This window comes from Megachile rotundata, chromosome 3 (genome assembly GCF_050947335.1).
Source record: "Megachile rotundata isolate GNS110a chromosome 3, iyMegRotu1, whole genome shotgun sequence".
Taxonomy (NCBI): domain Eukaryota; kingdom Metazoa; phylum Arthropoda; class Insecta; order Hymenoptera; family Megachilidae; genus Megachile; species Megachile rotundata.
The window spans coordinates 7,960,002-7,974,647 of record NC_134985.1 but is presented as its reverse complement, the minus strand read 5'-3'; the positions used below and the strand labels follow the sequence as shown (position 1 = coordinate 7,974,647).

General features: G+C 36.9%; 1 protein-coding gene across 17 annotated transcripts in view; it reads left to right on the top strand.

Moving 5' to 3' along the window:
• sls (sallimus) overlaps positions 1-14,646 on the top strand; it is a 171,363-nt gene that overhangs the window by 102,336 nt on the left and 54,381 nt on the right. For 14 of the 17 annotated variants that reach the window (XM_076529444.1, XM_076529452.1, XM_076529451.1 and 11 more), the window contains 12 exons: positions 207-666; positions 777-877; positions 972-1,069; positions 1,324-1,544; positions 2,821-2,895; positions 5,176-5,280; positions 5,580-5,768; positions 5,919-6,126; positions 6,265-6,334; positions 7,440-8,327; positions 9,872-9,938; positions 10,382-10,435. In XM_076529444.1, coding sequence (XP_076385559.1) covers positions 207-666; positions 777-877; positions 972-1,069; positions 1,324-1,544; positions 2,821-2,895; positions 5,176-5,280; positions 5,580-5,768; positions 5,919-6,126; positions 6,265-6,334; positions 7,440-8,327; positions 9,872-9,938; positions 10,382-10,435 — 2,536 coding nt within the window. Of the gene's footprint in view, positions 1-206; positions 667-776; positions 878-971; positions 1,070-1,323; positions 1,545-2,820; positions 4,084-5,034; positions 5,087-5,175; positions 5,281-5,579; positions 5,769-5,918; positions 6,127-6,264; positions 6,335-7,439; positions 8,328-9,871; positions 9,939-10,381; positions 10,436-14,646 lie in introns of those variants that run through there. The other 3 variants (XM_076529439.1, XM_076529445.1, XM_012288658.2) reach the window with 3 other exon arrangements.

The window sequence follows — 14,646 nt, the reverse complement described above, 5'->3', positions numbered from 1 at the left end:
CAGCCAACTCCACAACCTAAGCTAACTCCACTACCTAAGCTACCTCCACATCTTGTACTAACTCCACAAGCTAATGTAACTCGACAGCTTCACCTGATTCCACAACCTAAGTTAACTCCCCAACCTAAGCTATCTCCACATCTTATCGTAACTCCACAACCTAAACTAACTCCACAAATACACTTATCTGCAATCTTCTCCCGCAGTCCACACCACAAGTGAGGATCGTCACCCAAGAAAACCGATCGATCCTAATGATCAAAGAAATCAAATCCGAATACGCCGGCATCTACACCTGTCGCGCCGAGAACGTCGCCGGATCGGTCACTTGCACAGCCACCATAAATCTGCTGGAAACCCCATGGGAAGAGACTGTCGAGCTAGTTTCCCCGACGTTCGTCAAACGTTTGTCACCGGTCAGAGTGATGGACGGCGAAAGCGCGAACCTAACTTGCGTGGTCCAAGGAAAACCTACTCCAAAAGTAGAATGGTACCACGACAAGAAACCTATCAAAGAGGGAAAAGAGATCACTATTGTACAGGACACCGAAGGCGTCTGCAGCTTAGCCATAACCGAGGTGTTCCCCGAAGATGCCGGTGAATACACTTGTCGTGCCGTGAATCCTGTTGGCGAGGCTGTTTGCACGACGTCGCTTATCGTGGAAGGTAGGTTAATTAATTTAACTGTTTAATTTATTTAATCTTTTAATTGGTTTGTTATGTATAGTTAGTTATGTTGGGTATAACTTTTTATTTGAATATTTTGGGACTTTCAGCATACGAGTACGTACCGGACTCGGAAATCGCGTCCTCGATTGTGGCGACATCTTTGACTACAGGGCAAAGTGGTTCGGAAGAGGATCTCTTATCTCCCAAGGTAAGGCTTTGTTAATATTAAATAATGTTAACAGTTAATATTAAATATTAGATTGCAATGTTTCTGGTTTTGTAAACATTTGTACTGTTTTTAGGAAACTCCACTGTTCGATACGGACACAGAAGAATCCCCGCCGGAGATAATCAAGAAGCTTCCTCAGTTAGTTCCCAGCAAAGATGGAGAATTAACCAGGTATAGAGACGTCTTAAATCTTAACAGCATCAGTTCTTTCGCGACTGAAAAAATTAGTATTTAATTGCTTGTTGCTTGCATCTGTAATTATTTGTGGTATATATTGCATATTAGTATTTGTGGAACAAGGTAGTCTCTCAAAATCAATATGTTATAAAATAGTTTTGCCCCATTATCTTCTAAACTGCAATTCACTATATTATACTATAATTGTATTATATTATGCTATGTAACTAAATTTGTTTGACCATCAGACTGGAAGTGAAGGTCAAAGGAAAACCGAAGCCAGAAGGAAAATGGTACAAGCAGGGCGTAGAGATCGTGCCATCGCAAGAGTTCCAGATCGAAGAGTTCGAAGATGGCACATCGGTATTGACGATCGCCGAAACGTATCCCGACGACACGGGTGAGATTGTGTTCGAAGCGCACAATCCACTCGGAGTATCGACCACGACGACATATCTGTCGGTAGAAGGTAACCATTCCTCCTGGACGATGCAACGTCTCTTAAAATTGGAAGCTTCGCTAATCTGCTTGATACGAGTTCTTTTCAGCTGCGCTCTTCGATCGGAATCATCATCGGGATATTTCCTAATAAATCCTTGCACCTCCCCTTTTTACGATCATACTCACACGGAACACTCACATCCTTCACCTACACTTTCTTTTTATATTTTTTTGCACATTTCGCTGGGTTATTGGACCCTTTCAGTTCCATCGGTTGACTCTTGGAAGATTATGTGAAGTCATGATTTATATAGTTAGGATACATAGATAATAGAATATGATTTTTATGGTTTTGTTAGGCTTATTTTCTTGGAAACTGAGTATCTTGTAAATTTGTACTTCTAACCTTTTGTAATTGTGAGCTGTCTCTTTTGATTTCTAATATATGTAATTTTATTATTATAATATTTCATCGCTGCGTTAGGATATTAATTTAGTAGCTTATAATTATACAGTATAATCCATGAAATTTTAATCTGTATTTTAATGGCAATAATTTTAGTAGTAGTCTTTGAAATTGCAACAAATTAATCAACTTATAATAAGTTGAAATCAACCTTGAATAAGTTCAATGCTTGTAGTCTGATGCTATCATTTTCTTCTTCAAACATGTACTAAAATTATAACATTATTTAAAATTCCTCTCGATGGTTCAATTTCTATTTGATTAATGTTTAGGTACTGATAATTGTCAGCCAACATTGACTAACATTGTTAAGCTTTTAACATTGTATCATTCGTAACATCTGATATAACGTTGGGTTAGGTGAATGTAAACATAACTGGGCTACAATTAGGTTATGTTCCCGTTAACTAGATGATAACCAGATTATGTTTACATTAACTAGATGATGGCTAAGTTATGTTTACATTAACTAACTGATAGCTAGATTATGTTTACATTAATTAGATGTTAACTAGGTAGTGTTTATATCAACTAGGTGAAAGCTAGATTACGTTCACATTAATTAGATGATCTTTAGGTTATGTTAACATTAACCAGGTTATAACTAGTTCATGTTACTATAAACCAAGTTATAACCAGTTCATGTTAACATCAACCTAACAATGTCACATCAGTACAATTTTCCGAGATACTCCATCAATCTTCAAACGCTTTTTAAACAAGTATACAGTCCATTTCACATACTCACAAAGAGTCGAAAGATCCAAAAAATCTCAAGATGGTACCGAAAGGGTCGAAGTCCCGAACAGATTCTAATAATAATAATTCCCTTAATCAGGAATCCTCGGAACGAAAGAGTACAGGAAGCCAGAATGGGTGACCCACATGGAGGAGATGCAAGAAGCTCTGCGAGGTAAGAGTCGTTCGAGACCTTCTCAAGGGATCGATTGCATGCTGAGTGAAGCCGAGTGCAGCTTTTCCACCGACAGTCTCGACGATCGTGCGATTCGAGACGAGAACTCGCAGAAAGACAGCTCGACAATGATTAGCGAGTTCTCGTCAACGAGGACCCTGATGAACATCGACGACGAAGGTAAGAGGTGCGAAGAGGAGGAAGCTTCGAAAGGGTTCTTCCTGTCGAGGAGATACTCGGACACGGAGCACGAACTGGACAAGTACTCTTGGGAGATGAGTACCTCAACCAAAGAAGAGACCTTCAAAAACACCCTGAAGATCGAAATCACGGAGCACTCCCCGATAAACGACCGGAAGAGGGTGAAGTCTGAGAAGGTATTGAAAACAAAGAAATCAGAGAGTTCAGTTAAATCAACGAATGTCTCGAAGTCGAAACGTGATGTAAAGTGTCAGAAGAGTCCCGTGCGGGTTTCTCGTTCACCCAAAAGGTCTCCGTCTCCCGTTCAAAAAAGTGTGAAGGAGTCAAGTGAAAGGAAGATGGCTGATAAGCCTAAGTCTCCAATAAGATCTGAGAAATCGAAGCACAGGTCAACCGATAAATTAGTTACAAAATCGAGGAGCGTCAAAATCAAGGAAGAAACTATAAAGAACACTGAGAGTGTGTCAGCAGAAGAGTCTGAGAAGAAGAAGAAAATAATTTTGGATTTCAACGAATTTCCGCCACCGAGGTCCGAGAAGAGAAGCCACGCGGAGAGCCTCAACGTACCGGAAGGTGGATGTCACTTGTCGCCTATTGAAGAAAACAGCGAAGCGTCCACCGGAAGTGGCCAGAGCAAGGTGGTTGCTGAGACTTACTCTGGGAAGTCGATGGAGGCTGGACTGGAATATGATCACAGTAGAAAGTATCATACTTATCCGAAATCGAGAATACCGGTTGCTCGGTGGTCGAAGGAGAGGAGGTTTGGGAACTTCATGATGGATCCCAAGATGTATCCTTTGGAGCCGAGGGAAATTGATCTGGAGGCGTTCCAGCAGCTGCATACGGCGGATAGTCAGGAAGAGTTGCAGGAGTTTTTGTTGCTGGAAAGCCAGTGCAGCGGGAATCTGGGATTGGCGGGGAATATGTCGACGTCCGAGGTGTCGTGCAGCGAACATCACAGCGAGGACGAGAGAGGCACCATGTCAGGTATTTTTGGTGATAACACTGTCGTTAGGGTCTTCGGAGCTTGAGGGGTAATTTATGATATTTTAGGAGATGTTAGGTATAAAATTGGGTCTGTGATAGGCTCTGACGAGGGTACTTCATTATTATGATGCTCTATAGGAAAATAATTGGCAATATAGCAAAAGGTTTTTGGTCGCAGCGTTTGAAAGTTGACTAATTTAAACATACGAGTATTTGTAATTTTCTAAATTTCGCTGCTTCAAATGTTTTGGATTCTTAAATTTTGTTGTTTACATATGTTTTGAATTTATATCACTATTTAACAATTTTGTAAATGGAAAGGTTGAAAGTTTAAAAATTTGTGTATTTAGATATTTGAAAGTTTTAATATGTGGAATTTGAGAATTTCTCAATTGTTTAATTTAGCAAGCTGAATATTTGAGAATTTAACATTTGAAAAATTGAAGAATTTAATATTTGAAAAATTGAGGGATTTCATATTTGAAAAGTTAAAGAATTTAACATTTGAAAAGTCGATAAATCTAAAAACTGAAAAATTGAAAAAATGAAGAATTGAAAAACTGAAAAATTAAAATCTTGAAAAATTGAAGAATTGAAAAATTGAAAAATTGAAAAATTGAAAAATTGAAAAATTGAAAAATTGAAAAATTGAAAAATTGAAAAATTGAAAAATTGAAAAATTGAAAAATTGAAAAATTGAAAAATTGAAAAATTGAAAAATTGAACACTAGAAAAGTTGAAAAATCCAAAAATTGAAAAATTAAAATCTTGAAAAATTGAAAAATTGAAAACGTGCCTCGATGCCTCAGTAGCTCGACACTAGCGGCAGTATTGTCCCACAATATCTAAATTATTACTAACAGCCTAAAATTTGATGTTTTTATTGATTTTGCATGGATCTGTTTTTGTACGAGTGCTTTTTATTTTTTCGTTTTTTATCTGGCTAATCAGACTACTGACATCGGGGTCACACGAGTCGTACAATCACCAACCAAGAAATCAGGTAAGTGGTTTGCTTTAAATTTACTAAGTAAAGTATTTTTGTGTAGATTGAATATTTTATGAAATATTTATTTTTGTATTTTATTGCAGCCACGCAAGCTGTACCACGATTCATTCAAGAGATAACAGATATTTATGTGAAGGAAGGTGAGGGCGCGGTGTTCGAGTGCTCTTATTCAGGCAATCCTACTCCAGGTACTATTACTATTCTAATTCAATATTATTTTGTTAAATGAGATACTGTTTCATTTTTAAAAATCATACAAGTGAGGTTTATGAACTTCATATTATTACGAAGGAGAAATTTTTGTTCCACAATTAGAAAAATATATTGCATGTCTCAAATGAAATATACTTCTTGATCTTTTTTTATTTTTATCAACAGAAATTTCCACAATTGTATATTCTATTTTGTATTGTTTTATGTTCTAGTTTTTAACAGAACTGCTTCACTTTCATTATATAAATTAATAAACATATGTAAATATTTTCAGACGTAGTATGGTACAAGAATGACAAGATGATACTGAACACACAACACATGAAGGTGCGAATCTTCGAGGACGAGAAGAAAACCGTGTTGACGATCAAGCACGCAACTGGAGAAGATGACGGCACTTACGTGTGCAAGATTACCAGTGAAATCGGTTTAGCAACAACTAAAGCCAAATTACATGTGACTGGTAATGTTTCTGAACTATTAATTTCTGATAAACCCTAGTTATCTATAATATATGCTAAGTAACTCTTAACATGGAAAAAGTTAATTTGAAATTAACAAAGTGCAACAACGTTTACAAAAATGTTAACAAACACGAATTTGTTTAATTTAGACGTAACAGGTGAGAAGATGTTCATAGAGGAAGAAGAAGTCGAAGAACAGGTAGTAGAAGTGAAGCCTAAAGAGAAACCCAAGAAGAAGAAGACCGAATTGAAGAAAGCCAAGGAAGTGAAAGAGAAGGTTAAAACCGAACGCGTGAAAGTGGACAAGAAAGAAGTGCGCAAAGAGAAGCTGGTTCCTAAAGAACAACCAGATGAAAAGTTAGTCAAAATAACATTTAACTTCATCATTCTAATGATCATTCAATTACGATACTGTTCTGTCACATTCTTCACAATTTGTCATGATTATTCTTTGTTTCTCAAGATTGTTATTAATTATTTATCATGATTATCTAGGAAAATTGTTGACATCGAAGAAACACAGATATTGGAAACGACGGAAGTGATTGAAGAGAAACCAACTGAGGTATGCATCCAAATTCAATAGTTATAATAAAACACTTCATTTATCAAAATTAAATTTACTTATTATACAATACACATCAGTCGATACAACTTTTATTAAGTAATGCATCAAGTTAACATCTGTAGTTCTAACCAAATTTCTATTGAATTAGAAACAAAATACCTATTCATGTGCCACTTCATTTATGATTCTTATGAAGAAATCATACATAACCTCCTCTCCTACCTATGTATTCACCCCTGCACATGTGTCTCCCACTCTTCAAAAAAATGCTCATCACTTGTCAACCTCATGCACTATGCAGTAACAAAAATCTGCAGCTCTAATCAAATTTCTATTGAATTAGAAACAAAATACCTATTCATGTGCCACTTCATTTATGACTCTTATGAAGAAATCATACATAACCTCCTCTCTTATCTATGTATACATCCCTGCACATGTGTCTCCCACTCTTCAAAACAATGCTCATCACTTGTCAACCTCATGCACTATGCAGTAACAAAAATCTGCAGCTCTAATCAAATTTCTATTGAATTAGAAACAAAATACCTATTCATGCGCCACTTCATTTATGACTCTTATGAAGAAATCATACATAACCTCCTCTCTTATCTATGTATACATCCCTGCACATGTGTCTCCCACTCTTCAAAACAATGCTCATCACTTGTCAACCTCATGCACTATGCAATAACAAAAATCTGCAGCTCTAACCAAATTTCTATTGAATTAGAAACAAAATACCTATTCATGTGCCACTTCATTTATGACTCTTATGAAGAAATCATACATAACCTCCTCTCTTATCTATGTATACATCCCTGCACATGTGTCTCCCACTCTTCAAAACAATGCTCATCACTTGTCAACCTCATGCACTATGCAGTAACAAAAATCTGCAGCTCTAACCAAATTTCTATTGAATTAGAAACAAAATACCTATTCATGTGCCACTTCATTCATGACACACGAAGAAATAGTACATCCTCCCCTATCTATACACCGCTACATACGTGTCTTCCATTATTCAAGACCATACTGTTACCAGTTATCAACCTCATGCACTATACTCTAACAAAAATTAACCAAAAATTGCACGCAGGTGTCGCAGGCAAAGAAGGTAGTACCCATCCAAGAACCAGTAATGACGGAGGCAACCGCCTCCCTCAAGAAGATCGACGACGAAAAACCGCGCGAAATGGCGCCGCGTCCCGAAGAGCGTGCCAAGCGCGTGATCGAGGAACGCGAAGGAATAGTGGTCGTCTCCGAAGTGACCACCGAGGACATGGCTCCCGACTTCACGGTGCAATCCATAGTAGACCGTGCGCAAGTAACATCAGAGACCCTACAAACAATCTCCGTGTCCGAAGTGCACACAGAGACCAGCGTGCAAGAAGTAAGACGAGCGGAAGCACGTCAAAGAAAGGCGAAGAAGACGGTGGTGACCGAAGAAGAAATATTCGAGGAGCGACCAAGAGAAGTGGTCACCGAAGAGAAACCTAAAAAGAAGAAGAAGGCAGAGAAGAAGGTCCGAGAAGAAATCACCATCGAGGAGATCGTGGAGAGACAGAGAGAGAACATCGCCAGAGAGGTGGAGGAGATTATGGAGATGTTGCACGCCAAGGAATTCGGACCTGGAGAGGCTCCTCTTCGGGAACTGGCCACGATCGGTTACCTGGTTCGCCAAGGTGTCACCGTGAATGAAATCAACGAGAGTCTTTATAGAACTGAAAACTTCCCTGCGTTGAAAACGCCGGAGGCGCAGAATGCGCTCGTTCAGTTGGTCGAGAGGGAGGGTCATGGACCTCTTATCACTCAGGTGCTAACCGAAGAGACGACCACCGATGAAAGCGTCGTCGCTGCGACCGTTGGTTTCCGCGCGTTCATGAGGATGATCGAACTGCAACATGTTACCGTTGAGGAGGTGCTCACGCACTTTGCTCCGGAGGACTTCCGGCCACGTGCTTGGGAGGTTACTGAAGCCACCGAAGTAAGGATGCGATTTTTGGTAGATAATGTTTGGGGATAATTGGGGGTTTAATATTTCGAGGGTTTAGTTGGCAAGGTGATTTATTTGGAGGGTTATTGCAATTGGTAGTTGGAAGGTAGAGAATTTGGGGATTTGGAAATTTGGGAAATAGGAAATTTAAGAATTTGGGAACTTGGAAATTTGGGATTTGGGAGATTTGGGGGATTTGAAAGTTTGAAGGATTGGGGATTTGGGGTTTGGGGTTTTAGGGATTTGGAAGTTTAAGAATTTGGGAACTTGAGAATTTAAGGATTTGGAGGATTTGTAGGTTTGAAAATTTGGGGATTTCGGAATTTGGGGTTTTAGGGATTTGGAAATTTAAGAATTTGGGGATTTAGAAATTTGGGAGATTTCAAGGTTTGCAAATTTGCAAATTTGGGAATTTGGGGTTTTAGGCATCTGGGAATTTAGAAATTTAGGAACTTGGGAATTTAGGAATTTAGGAAAGTTGAAGGTTTGCAAATTTGGGATATTTGGGAAGTTGGGGTTTTAGGGATTTGGGGATCTGAAGATGTGGGGATATTGAGATTTGAAGATATAGAAATTTAAGGATATAGGGACTTGGGGTTATAGGGATTTAGGGATATAGGGATTTGGAGTTACAGGAATTTGAGGGACTTGAAGATTTGTGTATTTGGGTATTTGGAAACTTAGAGATTTTGGGATTTCAGAGTCGTAGATTTGAAGATTTGGAAATTTGGGAAATTAGAGGAATTTAGGAAATTTGTGAAATTTGTGAAATTAGGAGAACTTAGGAAATTTGGGAAATTAGAGGAATTTGGGAAACTTGAAAAGTTTGGGAAATTTGGGAAATTAGAGGAATTTAGGAAATTTGTGAAATTTGTGAAATTAGAAGAACTTAGGAAATTTGGGAAATTAGAGGAATTTGGGAAACTTGAAAAGTTTGGGAAATTTGGGAAATTTGGGAAATTAGAGGAATTTAGAAAATTTAGGTAATTTGAGAAATTTGGTAAATTAGGAGAACTTAGGAAATTTGAGAAATTTGGGAAATTTGGGAAATTTGGGAAATTTGGGAAATTTGGGAAATCTGGAAATCTGGAAATATAGAAATACAGAAATATAGGAGTTTGGAAATATGAAAATGTGGGGATTTGAGGATTTGAGAATTTAGAAATTTGGGAATTTGCAGATTTGGAAATTTGGGATTTGTAAGATGTGAAGGTTTACAAATTTGGGAATTTGGAAATTTGAGAATTTAAAAATGTTATAAATTGGGGATGTTAAAAGTTTGAAAGCTTGAGAATTTAAAAATTTAGGAATTAGGGGATTTAAAGATTTGATGATTTGTAGTTTTCAAAATTTATATATTTGGAGACCTACGAAACTTGTATGATTTGTAAATTTGAGAAGTTGTAAATTTTAAAATCTACCAATTTAATGACTTGTAAATTTGAGAACTTAATAATGTATAAACAGGAAAATTCATCATACCACTCGCTATTATTAAAAATTGTACAACATCTAAACAGACTAATATTCTTCAGGTCGAAACGGAAGAGCGCGTTACAGAACGAGTAGATGTCATTCACAAGACGGAAGTGCACTTCTTGGGTAAGTCAAGATTGATGCGTGAGGTTTGCTCCTAAAAAACAGAATCCTCGGACAAGGCAACATAACAGGACCGTTGCAGATTCTCTAGACTCTAAACATCGTGTTATTTTGGTGTGTGCTTGCGTGGCTGCAAAAAATACTTTGTACAGTTTTTTTTTAATCCCATTTATTTTGTAAATAATTTCAAGGCTTCGCAAATTAGACCTAAACTACGCATGAGTTTTCTTTCCTGTATATAAATATCGCGACGAAGTTTTCGCTTTCCGACATTTTGTATTTTGTATATTGTACATTTTGATTGTATCGAATAAAAGTGATTTTTTGTTTGTTTTTTTTTTCTAAGAAGGTGCCATAACAACAAGCTGTGTGTTTTTGCTTTTATTTTCCTGTCCCTGAATCTTCCTCTCGAGATGAAAAAAAGAGTTTGGATTTTTTGATTGCAGAGAGGAGGGACGAAAGAAAAGCCGTCCGCACGCAGGATATTCGTGACATTAAAGGTTTGAAGCAACGAGTTTCAGTGCATGGGATATACATTCAAATAATTCACCGTTCGATTCGAATGGAGATCACAATTAATATTTCTTCTCATGTTCTCTTGATCATTGTGTCCGAACAGTTCACGCCACATCGACATCTTGTTTTTTATTTTATTTTTTCAAGTACCTGAAGAGAAGCTTTCTGCAGGGTGTTTCTGAACTGAAAGTGCATTTTATATTCTCTTTTCGTATATTATTATATATTTGTACTTAATAATTATATTTTTATACAATTTTTTATTTATACTTTTGTATAATTTTTTATTTATATTTTTATATTATTTGATAGATATATTTCTTATACAGTATTATTACGATGTGATATAATAATAGGATAGTAGTTTGTAAAGTATTTTTAACTTTTTTATAGAATATTTCTTTGTGATATCAACAGTTCAAAACACCCTGCGCATAGAACATTCCATTTATTTTAATATTTTTATACATTTAAAAAAGAAACAGAATTATATCTGAAAGAGGAAAAGATATTTAAGGGAAACTTCCACTCGATTAAAAAGTTGATGATTTTTATGATAAATTCTTTTTAGTAAATGATATGTAATAAACCTTAAAAGAATTTTAAGGTCCCTGAAATAGGGGGTAGCTGACGTGATTCTGAATAAGATTTCCCTTTGCAAAAATGGGATTTGAAGCTTCGTTTTTGAATTATTAAGGAAAAGCACGGACCAATCAGAGCGCGAGGATTACGCATGCGTAGACGCGAGAACGGCAGCTTCGGATAACGCGTAGTTATCCAACGCGTGGTTATCCAACGCGTAGTAATGCAACGCGTGGTAATCCTACGCGCAGTAATCCAATGCGTAGTAATCCAACGCATACTAATACAGCGTGTGGATATTCAACGCGTAGTAATCTAGCGCGTGCATATTCTACGCGTAGTAATCCAACGCGTAATAATGCAACGCGCGGTAATTCTAAGCGTAGGAATCTAATGCGTGGTAATCTAACGCGTAGTAATCCAGCATGTGGATATTCAACGCGTAGTAATCCAACGCGTGGATATTCGACGCGTAGTAATGCAACGTGTGGTAATGCAACGCGTGGTAATCCTACGCGTAGTAATCCAACGCGTACTAATACAGCATGTGGATATCCAACGCGTAGTAATCTAGCGCGTGCATATTCTACGCGTAGTAATCCGACACATAATAATGCAACGCGTGGTAATTCTAAGCGTAGTAATCCAGCATGTAGATATCCAACGCGTGGATATTCGACGCGTAGTAATGCAACGTGTGGTAATGCAACGTGTGGTAATGCAACGCGTGGTAATCCTACGCGTAGTAATCCAACGCGTACTAATACAGCATGTGGATATCCAACGCGTAGTAATCTAGCGCGTGCATATTCTACGCGTAGTAATCCAACGCGTAATAATGCAACGCGTGGTAATTCTAAGCGTAGGAATCAAATGCGTGGTAATCTTACGCGTAGTAATCCAGCATGTGGATATTCAACGCGTAGTAATCTAGCGCGTGCATATTCTACGCGTAGTAATCCAACGCGTAATAATGCAACGCGTGGTAATTCTAAGCGTAGGAATCAAATGCGTGGTAATCCTACGCGTAGTAATCCAACGCGTACTAATGCAGCGTGTGGATATCCAACGCGTAGTAATCTAGCGCGTGCATATTCTACGCGTAGTAATCTGACACGTAATAATGCAACGCGTGGTAATTCTAAGCGTAGTAATCCAGCATGTAGATATCCAACGCGTGGATATTCGACGCGTAGTAGTACAACGCGTAATAATCCTCGCGCTCTGATTGGTCCGTGTTTTTCCTTAATAATTCAAAAACGAAGCTTCACACCCCATTTTTGCAAAGGGAAATCTTATTCAGAATTGCGTTAACTACCCCCCATTTCAGGGACCTACACTGATTGTGAAACATCCTGTATATTTTTATTTTTCTGTAATAAAATTTAGAATATTTAGTATTAATATCTAAGATAAGGTTGAATCTACTATTTGTTAAGGGAGGAACGCAAATAAATATTTTTGTAATGGATGAAGTATAATTAGCAAGGATCATTTTGAAAAATATCAAAATTCAATTTGTTTTTAACATCAATGTAAGATTCTTCGAAATAATTCTCTCTAAACAAATTAAAATAAAAATATTTTTCTCAAGGGTAGTCTACCTCCACTAAAATGATCATAAAAATCACCCAAATTTTAATCGACAGAAGAATTCTAAACATCCCTACTTCAGAATGTGGTAAACTCTGAACGGATACCAACTTCATTAAAGCTTGAAGATCATCAATAATCTAATGAAGAATCATCTAGAGCTGACTAATCGGTCATTGAAAGAGAAAATCGAAAGTAACGTGCGTGATCACTCGATAACGTTGTCTACGTAATGATTGTATTTTATTATTCTTTCAGATGCATGAAGCTTAACTAGCTCGAATAAAAATAGCAGTAAAAATTGTTCAGCTTAAGCCGCTATGCTTTCCACGCGCCGTGCCCTTTCAAATTACGATAATATCCTCTCTATCTCATTGTTTAATTCAACACCCACCAAATTTTAATCACTGTTCCAACGTCAATCGAATCCGGCATTAAACGCTTCGCGTTCCGAGCTTCGTGCTGCTAATGCGGATTAAATGTAAGTACGATAATCACTTTTGCTTTCGCACGCAACGATTCGTACATTTCAGCACCGATCACTAATGACACACTTTTTCCATTTGGTTTCATTGTTCTTGGCGTTGCGATTTATTTATCACGGAATCGTGAAATGACTTATGGCGTTCTTCATAATATTTAACGCTAGAACTACTTCGAGTTTCCTCTTTATTTCACTGGACACGCTGATTGAAAGACACTGTTCACCAGTTTTCTATAACTAAATTTATATTTTTAGTTTTGTATAACTAAATAATTACTAGTTTTCTGTAACTGAATTTGCACAAGTTTTCTTTAATTAAATATATTCGGATTTGTGAATCTATGGATGTGGGAATCTAGGGATATTGAAAAAAAGAAGAATTGTGTGATCTAGAGAGATATTTAGGGACATAGCTATCTAGGATTTAGAAAATTTTGGGATTTAAGGAATGTTGGAATCTTTGGAATTTTTGGATGCAGGGAATTTTGGGATCTAGGGAATTTTAGGACCTAGAGAAGTTTGGGATCTAGGGAATTTTGGGATTTAGGGATATTGGGATATTGGGAATTTTGGGATCTAGAGAAGTTTGAGACCTAGGGATATTGGGATTTGGGAATTTTGGGATCTAGAGATATTGGGATCTAGAGAATTTTTGGATCTAGAGAAGTTTGGGATCTAGGGATATTGGGATTTGGGAATTGTGAGATCTAGAGATATTGGGATCTAGGGAATTTTGGGATCTAGAGATATTGGGATTTGGGAATTTTGGGATCTAGAGAAGTTTGAGACTTAGGGATATTAGGATTTGGGAATTTTGGGATCTAGAGAAGTTTGAGACCTAGGGATATTGAGATTTGGGAATTTTGGGATCTAGAGATATTGGGATCTAGGGAATTTTGGGATCTAGAGAATTTTGGGATCTAGGGATATTGGGATTTGAGAATTGTGAGATCTAGAGATATTAGGATCTAGGGAATTTTGGGATCTAGAGAAGTTTGGGATCTAGAAATATTGGGATTTGGGAATTTTGAGATCTAGAAATATTGGGATTTAGGGAATTTTGGGATCTAGAGAAGTTTGGGATCTAAGGCATTCTAAGACTTAGGGATCTAGGGAGTATGCATTTGCAAAAATGTATATAGTGAATATTTCATAAATGGGATAGAATTCTATATACTAATTTATTAAATTGTACATCTTAACTTTGTTTATTGTTCTAGTATTAAATATTAATATTAAATGATTAAAAAAAATGTGCCATCTTTCAATAAATAAAACTAACATTCATTTTGTATAAACAAACTGATTTTACAAGTTTCCAATAATTGAAATTTTCAAATAAAAATGTGCGTTCATATCATCATTTCACGATTTCTGTTTACAGTATGGTTTACCATTTGATCAGTTTGCACATTGATTCGGATAAAATGTATTTATTGAATGCGACTTGTTACTGTTACACATTCAAGCCACACACTCACATGATTCTCTTTTATATTATAACAGTGTTGTCCTACATACAAGATGATATAGAGA